This window comes from Drosophila hydei, unplaced genomic scaffold, assembly GCF_003285905.1.
Source record: "Drosophila hydei strain 15085-1641.00,03,60 unplaced genomic scaffold, DhydRS2 tig00008122-arrow-pilon, whole genome shotgun sequence".
In the NCBI taxonomy this organism is placed as follows: domain Eukaryota; kingdom Metazoa; phylum Arthropoda; class Insecta; order Diptera; family Drosophilidae; genus Drosophila; species Drosophila hydei.
In genome coordinates this window covers 6,031,739-6,048,478 of record NW_022045833.1, presented here as the reverse complement: position 1 = coordinate 6,048,478, position 16,740 = coordinate 6,031,739, and the positions used below count along the sequence as shown (strand labels likewise).

General features: G+C 40.1%; 3 protein-coding genes across 4 annotated transcripts in view; 2 read left to right on the top strand and 1 right to left on the bottom strand.

Annotated features, from left to right (window-relative positions):
* Positions 1–8,671, top strand: part of LOC111603303 — a 35,194-nt gene extending 26,523 nt beyond the window's left edge. Inside the window, exons 4-10 of the mRNA XM_030225055.1 lie at positions 3,090–3,162; positions 3,381–3,548; positions 3,670–3,868; positions 4,530–4,852; positions 5,995–6,079; positions 6,147–6,527; positions 8,390–8,671. Of these exons, the coding sequence (XP_030080915.1) occupies positions 3,090–3,162; positions 3,381–3,548; positions 3,670–3,868; positions 4,530–4,852; positions 5,995–6,079; positions 6,147–6,527; positions 8,390–8,499 (1,339 nt within the window). The 3' untranslated portion in view covers positions 8,500–8,671. The remainder of the gene's footprint in view (positions 1–3,089; positions 3,163–3,380; positions 3,549–3,669; positions 3,869–4,529; positions 4,853–5,994; positions 6,080–6,146; positions 6,528–8,389) is intronic.
* A 668-nt stretch (positions 8,672–9,339) lies between these two features.
* On the bottom strand, positions 9,340–11,250 carry LOC111603350 (proteasome inhibitor PI31 subunit). 2 transcript variants are annotated; one of them, XM_023320899.2, is made up of 5 exons: positions 11,130–11,250; positions 10,242–10,447; positions 9,877–10,167; positions 9,707–9,816; positions 9,340–9,647 (listed from the first exon to the last, which is right to left on the bottom strand). In XM_023320899.2, the coding sequence occupies exons 2-5, from the start codon at positions 10,422–10,424 to the stop codon at positions 9,416–9,418; spliced, it is 816 nt and encodes a 271-aa protein (XP_023176667.1). In that variant the 5' UTR covers positions 10,425–10,447; positions 11,130–11,250; the 3' UTR covers positions 9,340–9,415. The 2 variants fall into 2 exon arrangements, with proteins under 2 accessions (XP_023176667.1, XP_030080926.1); XM_030225066.1 differs by lacking the exon at positions 11,130–11,250 and having other exon boundaries at positions 9,341–9,647; positions 10,242–10,578.
* Positions 11,251–11,821: 571 nt separating this feature from the next.
* LOC111603329 lies at positions 11,822–16,614 on the top strand. The gene is made up of 6 exons (XM_023320874.2): positions 11,822–12,371; positions 12,478–12,946; positions 13,003–13,639; positions 13,702–14,347; positions 14,968–15,894; positions 15,955–16,614. Exons 1-6 carry the CDS (start codon positions 12,278–12,280, stop codon positions 16,509–16,511), a joined length of 3,330 nt encoding a protein of 1,109 aa, XP_023176642.2. The 5' UTR covers positions 11,822–12,277; the 3' UTR covers positions 16,512–16,614.
* Positions 16,615–16,740: the final 126 nt, after the last annotated feature.

Sequence of the window (16,740 nt, the reverse complement as noted above, 5' to 3'; positions counted from 1 at the left end):
CTCGAAAATACTCTGAACTCTGCAAAAAGGGTTGCTTAGCTTCAAGTAGTTTCACAGCCCCACTTTATTATAGGCATTCTTAACCAACCTGGGAACGAGCTATGCGATCCTTATGAAATTTAGTGTTTATAAATATGGCAGCTGAACATTTGAGCTACAAGTTTTATTTTGCAACTTTTGGGGCAATGGTGCGAATTATTTAATTGTAAAAATATTAACAAAATAAATAATTAAGCTAAAATAATAACAAAGCTTCATACCACATTTGGTGTCTCTGGTTCTCTAAAAAAAAAAACAAATAGAAAAATTGACTTTGATAAATTTTAAGAAAATTGAAAGATATAGTCAAATATTACATATCTAGATAATGCTTAGGAAATCGATATGTTTATGCAATCAAAACATAGGCGGTTAGATATGTAGAGGCTTATATCCAAACGAACAGGCAGGCAGATAGAGAAGAAGACAGACAGACAATTAGACATCCATAGACAAGCATTGCTGTTTCGATTCGACAAGTCATTCTGATCAAGAATATATATGCAATAAGGCAAGAAGCACGCCTGCTTCTCACAGAATATTTAACAAAATCAAGAACACTGCTTTTACAGGGCATCTAAGTGCAACTACAGTACTGCATGGCCGTTACAATATGTTTAGCTACCTCGCGTTCGTTGCCTAAGTCTTTTGTTTATTGATTTAAATATTTGCACTAAAAAGCAACTGCACTAGCAGCTCGTTGCTGAGTTACAGTAAGCCGGGTATTATTTTTAGCGCGACCGGTTGCGATTGTCTCATTTTTAAGAGTCTCGCTTCTTTTTCGGTGCCTGTTTGCATGCTAAACTAGCCGTAGGTCAGTTTTGGAACCAGTTGCCGTTAACTTGCATTGTTGCTGTCGCTTCCTTGAAGAAGCAACTGCAACGACAACGGCAACTGGAAACAGCAGCCGCTGCTCGCTCTCCCCTCGTGCAAGGTTTGACCCACTGCACACGTTTAACTTGAACTCCAAAATTGTGGTGCTTCGCTTAAAAAAAACCCGCTACAGCGTGGACTCTCGCTTTCATTGGCAGCCGCAAAAATGCAAGACAAACAGTTGTTGCCTTTGTGCCTTTCGCATTTTTAGCTCATTTAGGCGTGTCAGGTCCAGTTTTTTTTTATACTGGACGACCTTGCAACCGATATGTATGCATATATATATAGTATACATTATATGCAATATGTGTATATAAAACTGGCTGTGGCCACATCGAAGTGAATGCAACCATGAATTGGTAACTGAATGTGTGTTGAATGATTGGCAGTGGGTTTGCCTGGTTCGGGGTTGGGCCGCAGTTGTGCTAAACTTATATTTCTTACGTATACCGGTTCATCTTTTGCTCTGGCAGACACCTTTAATAAGTCTAAAATTAAACAAAGCATTTAAGTATGAAAAAAGAAGCTAAAAACACACAAAAGAACTGCAAAATCCGCTTCGTTTAGGGGCAACCTTGAAAGGCATACATCAGCTAACAGCAGCGGCTGCGGCAGCGGCAACAGCTACAGCAGCAACAGTCCATGTCGATTTCATTTCATGGAAAACTTTGACACACATTTCAACGGTTTTTACAAGCGTTTAGCCAATAAATCAACGCCAAGCAGCCGCCGTTGGCAGATGTTATACGCAGAACTAAGGCACATGGCCAAATGCCAACAGCAATCGCTGCTGCCAGCAATAGTTGCTGCTGCCTGTTCTTCTTCTAGGCAGCGCTTCATTATACAAATTAACATAAAACATAATAGTGACAGCAAGTGAGCAGCGACAGGAGCAGTGCAGATAACAACAACAATGAACGGCAGCAACAGTTGCTGCCAGCCGCAAACGACAACGATTACAATTAGCTTCGTTTTCATTGTATGGCGCGGCTTCCTCTGCAGCATCTAGTTAGCATTTTTGGCCGACATTTGAGACGACCTTAAGCAACAGCCAAGAGCTCTTCCTGCAGCTACGGCACAAGTAGAAAATAGCTTGACAGTAGCTTATTTTTAAGCAAGGCCAAAACAAAAGACTTAGACAACAAACTTAAAGCATATGTCAGACTGCATTAAGATGAGCTAAAAAACTATATGAAATGGTTATTTTATATCAATTAATATGCAGCTAAGGGCTTCCTGGGCTTATTTTACTTTTAGCAGGCACAAGACAAAAGACTTAGACAGCAAACTTGGTCGAAACAATAAAAAATAATTAAATGTTTATAAATAATAAAGTTAAATGCTCTACCTGCAGCTGTATATGAAATTAAACATGGTTTGAGAGGGTTTTTTAAGCAAGGCAAGACAAAAGACTCAGGCAAGAAACTTGGTCAGCCAATTTAGATGACTAAAACATATATGAGAAGTAGCTCTTAGCTAAGCCTTTCAGACAGAAGTAGAAAATTCTTAGTAATAATATTAGCAGAAAAACAAAAGACTTAGGCAACGAACTTGGTCGAAATTGTCAAAAAATAAATAAAACGTTTTTAGTATTCATTTATATGTTCTTACTGCACCAGAAGTTGAACATAGATTGAGTGTATATTTTTAAGCAAGGCTAAAACCAAAGACTTAGGCAACAAACTTGCCAAAAAATATATAAGTTCATATGAGTCAGCTTGCAATTAAAAACTGGAAGACAAAATATGATATGTTTTTGTTATAAATTCATATGCAGCTGCCACACACATACACACATGTTGCAACAAGCGCATAAATCACTGTCAATGCGAATTTGTGGCAGGCGAATGCACAGTTATGTTGCTGTTGTTAACTGGGGTGGTGCTGTTGTTGTAGCAGTCGTTGCTGCCGCTGCTGCTGCTGCTTGTTGCCCCTGTTTTGTCAAACGTTTAATGCAACAAAATGGTGCAGCAGGCCAAGTGAGTCATGCTGGCCAAAAAAGTGAACGTACCCCCAAAACTTTGTTGACTTAGAGCCGAGGCTTTTATTTATTTTGCGTTTGATTGATTTGCAATTAATCAAATAATTAATTGACTCTATATACATATCTACACTCACATTCATATATATATATATATATATATATATTTATATAAATATATTTAACTGTATTTCAGCATTGGGCTGTGCGGCTTTGACAATCCGATGCGGGATCAGAAGACGGACGAAATGAAGCGCGTCATCGGGCAGGTAAGCAAGCGTGCTTCATTTGTATTTGTTGTTCTCTTGTTGTTTATGGCTCATTAAAGTGAGCGACACAATTTCCACACTCTGCCCTCACCCCCCTGCCAAAAAGTATTTGCATAAAAACTGATAACGATTACAAGAAACTGCCATTAACAGTATAAAAAAGATACAAAAAGTCAAAGTACAGCTAAATTTTATATATTTATTTTGAACACCTGTAGGGCGTCAAGATCAAAATGGATGATGCTGGCAATATACTCGTGCGTCGCTATGCGAAGAGCAACGTATTTGTTAAGAGCACCGCCAGCACTCCCAACGAGGAGACCTCCATTGGTGCCGAAATCTTAAAGCTGCCAAATCAGGCGCTCGAAAGCGAAAAAATAGTCAAGGCAAGTCTATATAGCAAATCGTTTGTGCATATATATATATATGTATATAGCGAGGAGTAGTTAGTAGCATATGCAAATTGTTGTATTGTTAACTAATTTCTGTTTTCTTGTCGCCTGACAGCTGTTCGATATGAAGAAGTTCCAGTCGAACGTGAATCGTGAATTGCGTCGTGCCTATCCAGATCGTCGACGCTTGGAAACGCAATGCCTATCGGCAGTGGCCTTTGTCAAATCGGAGAATGACATTTTGGAGTGCCCCATTTGGGTGCTCATTGTGAATGTGGTAGCCATGGATATGCTAAAGAGCAAATTGCCGCCAGGTGAGTCGAGTTGCGAGAAGGCATACATATACACATATATATATATATTTATATATATGCATTATATATGTGTGCATGTCGCTCAGTGAGCTATTGTTAAGCTCAGGGTTATTAAAGAACTAAAGCGTAGAGATATTGACTGACATATAGTATATATATGTATAGATAGATATATAGATAAATTAAAGCATTTCAATCTGCATGCTTTTGCTCTTATACTTTAAATAAAAAATATAAATTTTTGAAAGTTTTTTGGAAAAAATAAGTAAAACACATAAAAAACTAGATCTTTTCAATATTAATTAAAAATTCTCACTTTCATAATCTTGACACATCACTAGCTCTATATATTTCCATTCTATAGGCTTTCATGCTGAACATCTTAAGTTATATTTTCTGCCATTATCTGTGGCTCTATATATAGCGTAAGCTCGTCAAGGCTGCACATTAGCAGATAGTTAAGAGTGCGGCTCCACAGCTTCTATTGTCTCATCTGTGTGTGAGAGAGATAGGGAGAGTGCGCGTGTGTTGTGCGTATTGTAAGTCCAATTGCCTGGCAGTTATTGATTTATTGGCAGCAACAATTGTGAATAGCAGCGCTGGCTGACATATGCAACTACAGCATCTACTTCATGTTCTACTTCATCTTCTTCGTTCACAGTGCAACGTCCCATTGTGGATATAAAGAATCGGCCGCGCATACCCATACCCGACGAGGATCCCTACAGCGTGGCCGGCAATGGCAGCAACGGCAGCTCGGGCAGCTCTGGCTTTGGCAGCGCCCACCAGCAACAGCTGCAGCAGCAGCAACTGCAACAGCAGCAACTGGGCAAGCATTTGAATAATGGCAGCAGCAATGGACATGTGGCTGCCACACGTGAGCAACTGTTGCTGCAGACGCAACAATTGGCGCACAAGCGCAGCGAGAAGCCGCCCAAATTGCCGCCCAGAGATAATGTCTATGCGCACGATCTAATTCCAAAGGTGAGAGACAACAATTAGCAGCAACAGCAGCAGCAACCAAAGTTTGTTGCTCAAGTGTTTTGTAGCCTAGGTGTTGGAACAATTGTTGCAAGCGCGTAATAAACAACAAATTTAAAGAAAAAAAAGTAAAAATATAAGCACAAAAATATATATATATATATATATATATATATATAGGTATATAATATGAGCAAGAAGTGTGGCAACTAGTTCAGCAACAACAACAACAACAGCAGCAGCGTCGAACGGCCTGGCTATGCTTGGCTACGTGCGCACTTGCAAAATGGTTTACGGCTCGGGTCTCTGGGTTTTTCTTTAAGCCCTCAAAAAAAAAAAGAGAAATAATATAGAAATACCAGGCCAGTTTTGGAGCTCGTTGAGCTTCACCAAGCATTTGGCTTGCATTCAATAATATTCGAATTTCAACAACAACACAACATAACTGCAAACGAATCGCGTGTAATTAATATGCACGGAATGTTGCCAATGGGCCCAACGACCGTTGGCTATAAATGTCTGCACACACAGTTATGGCTAACTGTACAGTGCGAGAGGGAGAGGGAGAGCGAGAGGGCGAGACAGTGGCTATATATGTAACTATCTGCAGCGCCTTTGGCTTTGGCGCACCTTGCGCAAAAACCAGCGCGTTCGTTGCCTAAGTCATTTGTTTAGCTTTTTTTGTGTGTTCCAAAATTTAAACAATTTAACAGAATAGATACACAGCAATTGTTATTTGGTAATAACTACGATTAAGATATGGCAATTGAACAATGAATGTGTTGCTGATAAAATCGTATGTATATAAATATATATGTATATAAATATATATATATATATATATATATATATTATATATATATATATATTATATTTAATATATATATAATTATACACGACTGCTAAAAATTGAATTTTGTAGCTATCGAATCTGTTATCTATTTATATACTTTCAAGTTTGTTGCCAAGTCTTTTATATTTAGCAGAAACTCAGCAAATAAGTTTTAGTGATTTTATATATATTAAATTTAATATGTAGCTGAAACATATATTTTTCGAAAGTAAATATATATAAAAAAATTTAAAAAAATAATAATAATAAAATATATAAAAATTTTCTGTTTCCCTCCAAACCGCCTACACAGCCGGACTACGATGACATTGACTTGGAGTCCCGCATCAAATTGTCACGCGGCAAATCTGACAAAGGCAAGGACAACAAGAAATATGGTAAGTCGCCACTAAGCCACATTCCTAGTCTAAGCAAACAGCAGTTAAAATGGCCTTCTTTACATAGATGATCCCTATTACTGTGGCTTGCGTGCACGCGTGCCGAACTTTGTGAAATCTTCCAAGTCCAGCTCGAAGGATCAGCGTGACGGCAATGGCAACAACATCATCATCAACAACAACACAAGCAACAGCAATGCCAACAGCAATGGCAATGGCAACGGCAACGGCATGAGCACGCTCAGCCAGAAGAAGACATCGATGATACACAACAATCATTTGGCTGGCATGCATCCGCACGCGCTGCACTTGCAGCAGCAGCAGCAGCAGCAACAATTGATGGCAGCAGCAGCAGCAGCGGCAGCACATGCCGTGCATCATCAGCAGCCAGCTAGCCATCATCATCCGCATCAGATTTGGCAGACGCGCAGCTATGAGAGTGGCATAGGTATTTATAATAAACTGAGCGGCTATCAACAACAACAACAACAACAACACATTACGCATGCACAACCACAATCACTGCCAACGGACTTAACAGCAACAACTGCAACAGTAACAAACAAGACACAAATCAGCGCCTTAGCGCCGACTGTTAAACACCAACAGCACCACCAGCACCACAAAGCACCAACACGTAGCAATCAGCAACACCAACAGCAACAGCAACAGCAACCGCATCTGCATTCACACACGCATTCGCATCCACATGAACATCAGCATCATCGTCATCAGCATCGTCATTGCCATCGCTCACACCACCAGCCACAGCAGCAGCAGCAGCAACAGTTGCAGGCAGCGCATCAGTCGCGCAAAGCCAGCTACTACCCTAGTCAGTACTATGATGATCTGGAGGCTGTGGCTGTGCGGCAGGGTGCACGTCGTCCTTCCATGCGACGCACGCAGCTGCCCTTGGAGACCAGCTGCAATTGTGTTAGCTGCTATGCTTTGGCACCACTGTGCGGTCAGGTGCCGGCACCGCGGCCGCAGCGCAGTCTCAGCCAGCAGCAGCTGCGACGGCATCAGCGTCTCAGCGGCGGGTTGATAGACAAGCGAGTGGGCGTGGCCAAGTGGTGCAGCGAGAGCGACATTTCAGTGCTGGAACAGGTGCAGGAACAGGACGACGAGCCGACCACATTGACCAACGATGACAGCTACGATTACGATGACTTCGACCTGGACGACTTTGACATTGACGAACCGATGCCGATGCGAAGCCAGCAACAACGGCACCGGCATCAGCACCAGCAAAACCACCAGCAGCAACACAGCAATGAAGAGACCGATCCCTACGTGGATCGTGCACAGCTGCGACAGCTGGCGGCGCCGGCGCTGCTTGCGGCCCGGCAGAAATCCCAGTCGACCGAAAGTTTCTTTGAGCAGCCCAACGAGGAGGGCTCACTGTACATGTACGGTGGACGGCACCGCATAGTGGCCAAACCGCCAGCCATGGTGAACCTCTATGAGCGTGTGCCAACGGATCTGAGCTATAAGCGAACGCAATATTACAATAAGCCCAACCTGCCAGCGCCCAGTTGGCGGGGCAAACAACGTCAGCAGCCGCAACAAAAAGCTGACAAAAAACTATATGACAATACGAACAGCAAAAACAACAACAACAACAACAATAACAACAAGCGACAGATAACGAACAACAGCAGCAGCAACAGCAAAAACAAAGATGACAACAACAATAATTTCAATAGTAAAAACAAAAGTATAACAGCAAAGACTTTAGCAACAGCAACAACTGTGACTGCAACAGCAGCAACAACAGCAACAACCGCAGCAGCAGCAACAGCAACAGCAGCAATAACAACAACAACAACAGCAGCAGCAGCAGCAACTGCTGCAACAATTACAAACAATGCACAAAGAACGGGTCGCACTGCCAGCCGCCTTGACATCAGCGACATGGAATCCATTTATGGCTACCTAAAGCCGCGCAAGCCGCGCAGCCTCAGTCTCAAGAAAATTCAAATACTTGACTATTGAGACACACAGAGAGAGAGAGAGAGAGAGGTTATTTTACAGCATTTAGTTTGGGTTTCTTTAAATCTAGATATGCGCTGTATATATATATACCAATGCCTTTACACCTTACCTGGCTATAGCTAAACACCTGTACTGAAATTGTTTTTTGAAAATATACTAACTTTACTTTAAGACTTGGACCCTGGACGGCAAACAGTTTACTTTGTACATATTACAATCATATCATGCACAATTATATATACTGCTTCTCCTATATATGTTCTCCATATATATATAGATAGATCTTTGCTAATGTCACTTTATTGCTTCTTGTAGATTCGGAACTTGTCGAATCACCTTATAATCACATCTATGGACGCCATTTACCGCTGCCAACACGCGGCTATGTGCCCACACCACGCATGTTTATTGGGGAATGGGACTGAGAGCGGAGAAGATGAGCTCTATACATATATATATACACCAATATATACCTATATATATATATATTTAATAAATACATGTATCAACTGCTTCACACAATTCACGCACAAAAAAGTTTAAATTAACTAAAATCAAAATTTATTTTGCCAACAGAAAAGAAAATTAAATTTTAAGTCAGTGAAAGCATTGCAAAAATGTTCAGTAATTAATTAATTTAGCAAAATATTATGTTAAAAATATCTAAAAAAAAAAAACAATAATATTAGGCTAGACTTAAATGTATATCACACAAAATATAATGTAAAAAAAAAATAAATTAATATAAAAAAAAAATATATATATATATATAAAAATATATATATAGCTGCGCATATGTTTAGATTTTTTTCAAATATTGAGATTACAAAAACGCGCTCTATACATGAAAATATATATTAATATATACCAATATATATATCTATATATATTTTTATAAAATTCTTAATATATGTATCTTTAAATTTGACTATATACGCCATTTAATTTGTATAGTTTTTAATTATTTTCTGTGTTTGTGAATTGAATGCGTTTTCCCGTCTTCACAAATCAAGTTTATGTCTTACTTCACATATATGTATATGTATATTAACGTATATATGCAAAAATCATATACATATTTCAAATCGTATACATATTTTTTGAATAAATGTTTAGGCTGAATTTCTATATTGTATGTGAGCATAAAAAACAGCAATAATAAAGATATATAATATAAAATTTAGTAATAATAAAATAGATTTTATTCTATTTGTTTTCTATCAATTGAATTTCTTATTATTTCTGAAATATCTCCAATTCATTTAAACTAGTGATTTAATAGGCCGAACATTTCAATGGGTCGGTTATATATATTTTACATATATATATAGATATATAATTTCACATGTAGTAATCGGGATTCCAATTTGGCGGACGCATATGATCTGGATTTGGACCCATTGCACCAGGGTTACGAGGATTCCATGGATTGATCGGATCAAAGCGTGCCAAGCCCGGATTTCCGGGAAACGGATATAAATTACCAGAGCCCCTACCCAATGGATCCAAATCTCCGCGACCAATATCTGGGAAACCAAATGGCCGCGGCTCAAAACCATGCGGCATATACGAACTAAAATTGCATTAACCACTTAGAGATTAGCTGATAGAAAAAGTAGAACATCGACTTACCCCGGACGTCTAGGCTCACCAATGCGCAAAGGATCTGCTGTTGATGCCGGTGTTGTTTGATTGGTGATCTGTGTTTGTGTTGTTGCCTCTCGTGAATTTCCAGTGAATACCTTAAGAAATCACTTATTACTATGGAAATATGTTTATGTGTATATATGCTTTGATCAAACCGGATCACACAGCTCCTTGCGAAAACGTTCAACAATATCCGTTACAGTTGGCATAATTTTTGTTATGCCACCTTTGACGTGATCAACCAAAGTTTCGGGTGTAATGCATATATTGGACACAGTCTTAGTATTAATATCCAATAGATTGACAATCAAAGCATCTTCGGTAATATGACCGAGCAGCAGATAGAGCACTTTATTATGCACATATCTCAATGAGTACTTTGTATTATCGCCATTCCAGTGATCTGGCAGTAATTCGGTACCGACCTCGTCTTCGGGAAGAGTTTTCTAGAAAAAAAAGTATTTATATATAACAGTATATACAATTCAATTACATTTCTACCAATCGAATAAATACTCACGTCATCTCCAATACCAACGCAACGGAATTTGTAATGCTTAGTCAGCAGAAAATGAACAAGCACTATTAGAATATCTGACTTTTTATCAATTTTCCCTTCTACAGTTTTGAATAATAAATCCCAGCCGTATAAGAAGTCTGAATTCAATTGCTCAAATCCTGGCCTGGATGTTGCAGGCTCCATTGTTAGTCTTTTGTTGTGAATGACTGTATATATTGTTAAAGGATTGACGACAAAATATCAGTTTGAAACATGTTTCACAGGTACACACTAGCCTAATTTCGAAAATCAGCCAAATAAACAAATAAATTATAAGACAGAAAATGCAGTGCAATCCAGAACAATCATTTATATCGCACTTTGGCGGTAACAATGTTATCGATTAATCGAACAAATTAAAGCTGTTTTGACTGGATGCAGTCGTGCTGATATTTCAAAACACAGCTTCGCAACGTAGTTTTACATGTGTTTATGAAATAAATAAAATATATATTTGTTTTTTTTTTTCAGAATATCAAATATTGACATACAATTATTAACAACTATTGAGATTTAAGCTTGCATCTTGAAAAGGCATTCAGTGGAAACTTAAATATATGCGAACAAAAACAACGGCAGCAGAAGCTACAGCAGTGAACAATGACATAGCACAAACAGATATCTATTACAATGGAAATTATACATAGGAACATATATATATATATATAAATATATATCTATATAATATATAATATATAATATATATATATATATATATATATATATATATATATATATATATATATATATATATGTATATAAATATATATATACATGTATAACTTGCATTAACCAAAACAATTAATAGCTAAAACTCAATAGCAGTATTTCAAAATTTGATCCAACTACCTTGTTAAATCATTGAACGTTTTGATATCCAGCAACCAAATATTTCAATTTTATATATGCACAGTTCTCTCCAAAAATAAAAGCGGCTTTACCTCTGTAACACTCAAAATAATACACAATGTATAATATTCAGCTTTGTTGCAGGGTTGCATTTGAGTAGAAGTGTTGAAAAACGTGTATTTTAGGCGTTTGTTTTAATTGAAGTTTTAAAAATATATTCAAATAAATATTCATTTGTAGTTAATTATCTTTCCTATTTTGCAGCTTTCACATACATCATCTAAAATGCATAGAAATTATGAGGCCTTACGGTTGTTCAACTTCTCATTTATGTTCGTGTCTTAACGTACATTCCATAAGTGCGAAAGAGACTACCAGCTGCAAACAGTATTGCCAAGTATACCAAATTTAATCAAATTCACTAAAATCTCTACAAATAATTGGAAAATTATATACGATATTAATGCTTAAGCAATTACAATTCAAATTCTATCCACTGTAGCTTAAAGGAGCTACTAGATCGAGAATAATAGATGTTTACTAGATGCGATCGCTGGTTGGGATTGGAATTAAATACAGATTCTGGATTAAGATTTAGTATGGAAAATATTTATTTTGTTAAACTATTTTTGGAGACTGTTTGACTGTATTTAATGTGAATGTTTAACCAGTTTCATCAAAAAATATCGGCTCCAGAGTCTAGGTAAAACTTGTTATGTATACTTCGTGATTGGACTCGGGTAACCCGAACACCCGAGGCGGCTGCCATATTGAAAACGATATACTACAGCGGCAGTCGCGTGAAAACTCATTTCTATGCTGTCAGCCAAGTCAATGGAATTAATATAATATAAAAATTAAATCAAATTTTGCAATACCAAGATCATTTTAACGCTTTTGCCGCCATTGTGTATGTGTGTATGTGGCTGTGCATGTGTGCGCGCGTATGTAGGCATGCGTTGGTATTAGTATTACTTATTATTGCAAAAAAAATAAATACGCGCCGAATTGTTGTTCCAGCATAATACATTACTTTAGCAGTGTGCGTGTGTGTGTTAGTGTTAGATAGTGCAGAAGTAAGATATTTCTTGTTTTCGAATCCACGTGTGGGCTAGTGTCTCGATTTTGCAGCCGGCAAAACAACTATCATGGCCAGCACGCCCGGCACGGAGCCTGCGCTGACGGTCGCAACGCCAGCGACGCCTTCGCCTTCACTCAAAGCGTTCGATTTTGACTTTACGGGTAAGCGGCAAAATTCCCTTTCCTTAGGTCAACTACCCCCACCCCAAACCCTCCTTTCCTGCTCCTTTGTACCTTCATACCTTTGTCTAATGCGTTTGTTGTCTAGGCTCAAACTATGAAATGGACGCGAGCGTTTCGGAGGAGGAACGTCGCTTTTATATAAAAATGTATCCCACTGTGGATGTGGTCAATCAACGTAAAGTTCATTGCACCGTTTGCCGTATGCACATTGGCACAGCAGTCAGCACGGAAAATAACATTAAAATGCATCCCATACTGCGTGTGACGCACTGCATCAAATGCCATGATTTTTACAACAGCGGCGAATTTTCGAAGGGTGAAGATGGCTCGGAACTTTATTGCCGTTGGTGCGGCCAAGGCGGCGAGGTATACTGCTGCTCCACCTGCCCATATGTGTTCTGCAAGTCGTGCATTATCAAGAATTTGTCAAGAGGCGTCATCGTGGACATAGAGCAGAATGAGAATTGGAATTGCTTCAAGTGCACATCGAAAATCCTTTGGCCACTGCGCGCTCAACACTGGGCGCTGGTTAATTACATACAGACTCAGAAGAAGTAAGTGTTGGACTTCGGACATGTCAATGAAAGGACTAATGATTCCTCTTTTTTAGCGGCCTTCAATCCCTGCAGCTATCCGAATCGGAAATGCGCCGGCAAACTCACAAGGACTACAGTACGTGTTGTCGCCTGGCCAAGGCGAAGGTAAATAGCTTGTCGGACTCCATGGAGAGCTTGGAATCCAATACTTCCAAACGTAGTCATGCCAGCTCTGTACATTCGGGCAAGAAATCAGCCAAGCCACAGGGTCCGCCGGCTAAGCGTCCAAAGTCCTCAAATGACGATATTGTCTGTACGCCCGATTTGCTCAGCATGCTGGAACCGGATTGCCAAATATCAGTGACACAAAAACCGGGTCCTCGTTCGAGTGCAACACCTGCTACCAGCGTCACAACGACGCCGCGCATTGTAACCGTGCAACAGAATTACACTGGACCACGGCCTAGTACTAATGGAAGCTCAACTGCGGGTCCTCGAAGCAGTTTACCACCTCCACTTGTGTTGAGCAGCTCAGGCATGCGTTATCGTCAATCCACGCCCAGTCAATCCGCTGTGGTGCGACGCACAGTGGTGCCAAACGCCATACGCTCAGCGGGCCCTGTTTTTCATACCATAAATGGCTTTCGTGTCGATCTCAATAGTGCAGCGCAACAGGACTCCTACCGCCTTCCCAACGGGCGGCTCATACAGGTAAGCTTATACTCTGAAAATCTTGAAATCTAATTAGATATTAATTTGACAAATTCTTTCAGGTCAAGCGCCAATTACCACCTGGCCAGGCATCGACAACGATAACGCGTGCGCCCGTTCCATTGACTCCCCAGGTCATTATAAGGCAACAGCAGCCAACTGGACAAACTGCACGCATGCTGCATCCTAGCTTTGGCTCCAACATGGGCATCTATAATCCACAGACTAATCAACAGCAACGTGCACCACAAGTGGTGCGCGTCAACAATGGCAGCCAAATGCATGCAATGAACATTGCCTCCCAATCAGCAACTGCCAGCAGTAGCAACAGCAGCAATGGTGGAGGAGGAGGCGGCACCACCATTATGATGACTCCCGCATCTGTGGCCAAAGCGCCAACATTAGTGCGTCACGTCTTCTCCACATCGCCCCTGGGCGCAGCGCGTACTCAGCTGCAAAACCAAATATTTAGTGCCATGGAGATTTGTACGCATCTAACGGGCAAGGTGCAAACGTTGACCCTATCAAATGCATACAACGAAGCGCGCAGCCATATGGATGTCAAGGAGCTCTATATACATCTATCCTATCTAATGACCTATGCAATAGGACGCTTTAAACAGTTACAGGATAAATGCTTGCTCGATATGCGTGAAATGGGCTTCAAGAATGATGCCAACAGCTTGGAGAATGGACAACTGGCAGCAGGTAAGACGCTAAAATATATAACATAAAATGTTAATAATATTAACAAGTTATGAAATTTAAGTTAATATAATGAAACTGTTTTATATTTTGTTACATTGTAACTTTAGACTCTATAAATTAGATAATAGTTCTCAATCTCCACAGGCATTCGGCAATACCTTATAGTATAAGATTTAGTATAGTATATAGTATATGTTATGTATCAAGTTCCTGCTGCCGGTTCGCAGGCTGCGGTTAGCCCATACGAAGTAGAAGTCTCTTCTTTCTTTTTAAAAATAAGTGTACATTGTCTTTTGTGAATATTTGAACACATGGACGGGTGTTGCTCAACAATATATGTATATATATATTTATATGTTGTATATTATGCTATATATATTCATATATAGATCTATGAATTATACTTTGGTTCAGCCAGCATGTAAGTATGTTTTGTTGTGTTGTATGAAAAACTCTGCGAGTTCCATTTCCTTGGCTCCATTTAAATTCAATTTGATTTTAAGCTCTTGGTCCATGTGTTTGTAAAATATCCAACTAAAAGGCAATGGAATCGAATTCAGCAGCAGTTTTTCGCTTTAGCTTTAACGATGTTCTCTCTCACCTCTTTGGCATAATTGCAGCCGTGGATTATGTTTGCTATGGCCAGCTGGATGATGTGGATCTGTTTAATACGGGCTGCAATAGCTTTCACAATCAGGTCTACGAATATCGCAAGAGCTTGCATGCAAACCTGAAAGATGGCGAGAGCCTGGATCCATTGCCACCGCTAATGCCGCTAGGCGTGCGCGCTGAAGGTGATCCCAAGGATGAGGTTGAGGAAGAGGCTCGTGAGGCAGCTGTTGACACGGCGGATAACGAGAATGATGATGGCTATGACTATGACGATGACTATCAGGATGATGATGCGGAAGATGGCGATGATGTCGATGATTTGAACGATGAGTACGATGCACTCGGCACCGAAGAGAGCATGAATCGTAATGAGCAGGAGCATGCATATGATCGCAAGCTAACTAGGCTGCTCAGGGAATATCCTTCCATTTGGTGCACTCGACATCCGGACTATGGCAAAATGGTGGTGACACGCAAACAGTGGCGCGTCATAGCCAGCCACTTTCCACGTGGCGATGACATTAAGCTACGCTGGAAGAATGTACGCAAACGTTATGTGCGTATCGAAAGATTGCTAAAGCAAGGCAAGCGGTTTAAGGGCTATTTTGATAAGGCCACCAACTATTTGGCCAACAGGGATTTGCCGCCCAGCGAATGGCAATCGGTGGATTGTGGTGAAGGCGATGGCGATGGCTATGAGCGCAAGCAACTGGATGCCATTGAGAATACCATCAATAAGGAGCAACAAGAGTCCGTCAAAGCGACGCCTCGTTTGACTGTGCGCCCGCTGGAAGTTCGACCGATTGACATGCGAATCATTAACTTTGCCAAGAGTCACCCCGTACTGTGGCGTAAGTCCGCAGATCCCGAATTCAATAGCATAGACGAACAAACACGCAAATCGCTATGGCTAAACTTTTGGAAATCTACGCCCCGTAAGTGCTCCAGCCATAAATCCTTAAAAAAAAAAAAAAATTAACTGCTTCTCTTTGCAGACTATCGCTGTGAATACATTGTGGAACGTTGGCAACAGATGTACGAAATGTACAAGTCCTTCCGACTGAAAACCATCAAGAACAAACACACATTTGCCAAACTGGAGCTGAAATACTCCAAGTATTTGGCCAACTTGTATTTCTTGTATAAAATTGATGAACAGGATTTGCGTGATGAATTCGAGCCGTTGCAAGATTACGCAACAAATGGTGGCGTCTCCAGGAGTAAAGCTGGCAAGCTAAAGGATATGCCGGATGATAAACAGTTTGTGCAGCAGCTGGTATTGGCTATGCGTGCCTATCCCACTCTGTGGAATCCGCGGCATGTGGATTATAACGATGTGGCTGCACGAGAACGTCTGTGGGCGGAGTTGGCGAGGCGTTTGCCACGCTTTCGGCGCGATGCACGCACCTGCAAAATGCGCTGGCAAATGGCAAAGTTTGCCTATGAATGCTATTGCCGAGAGATGGAACGCCAACCCAGACCCAAGGAGAAAACGCTGCAAAAGCTTCTCACAAATTTTCCACTCGAAGAAATGCGGTTTCTTAATATCTAAGCTACGAATTTCCTAGGTTAACTAGACTAAGTTAAATTATGCCAAACTTCCGAACATTCTAAGCTTCTATATAAATAATATAGACCTATTAAAATCTTTTTAATGCGGATACTCTACTGTATATTTAATTTAATAAAAATATTTGAAATATTAGATTACTAATCGATTGCCCAACTCTTTGCAGAGAAACAAGCCAGCGACGATGAAGATAACGAAATTGAGATTGTGG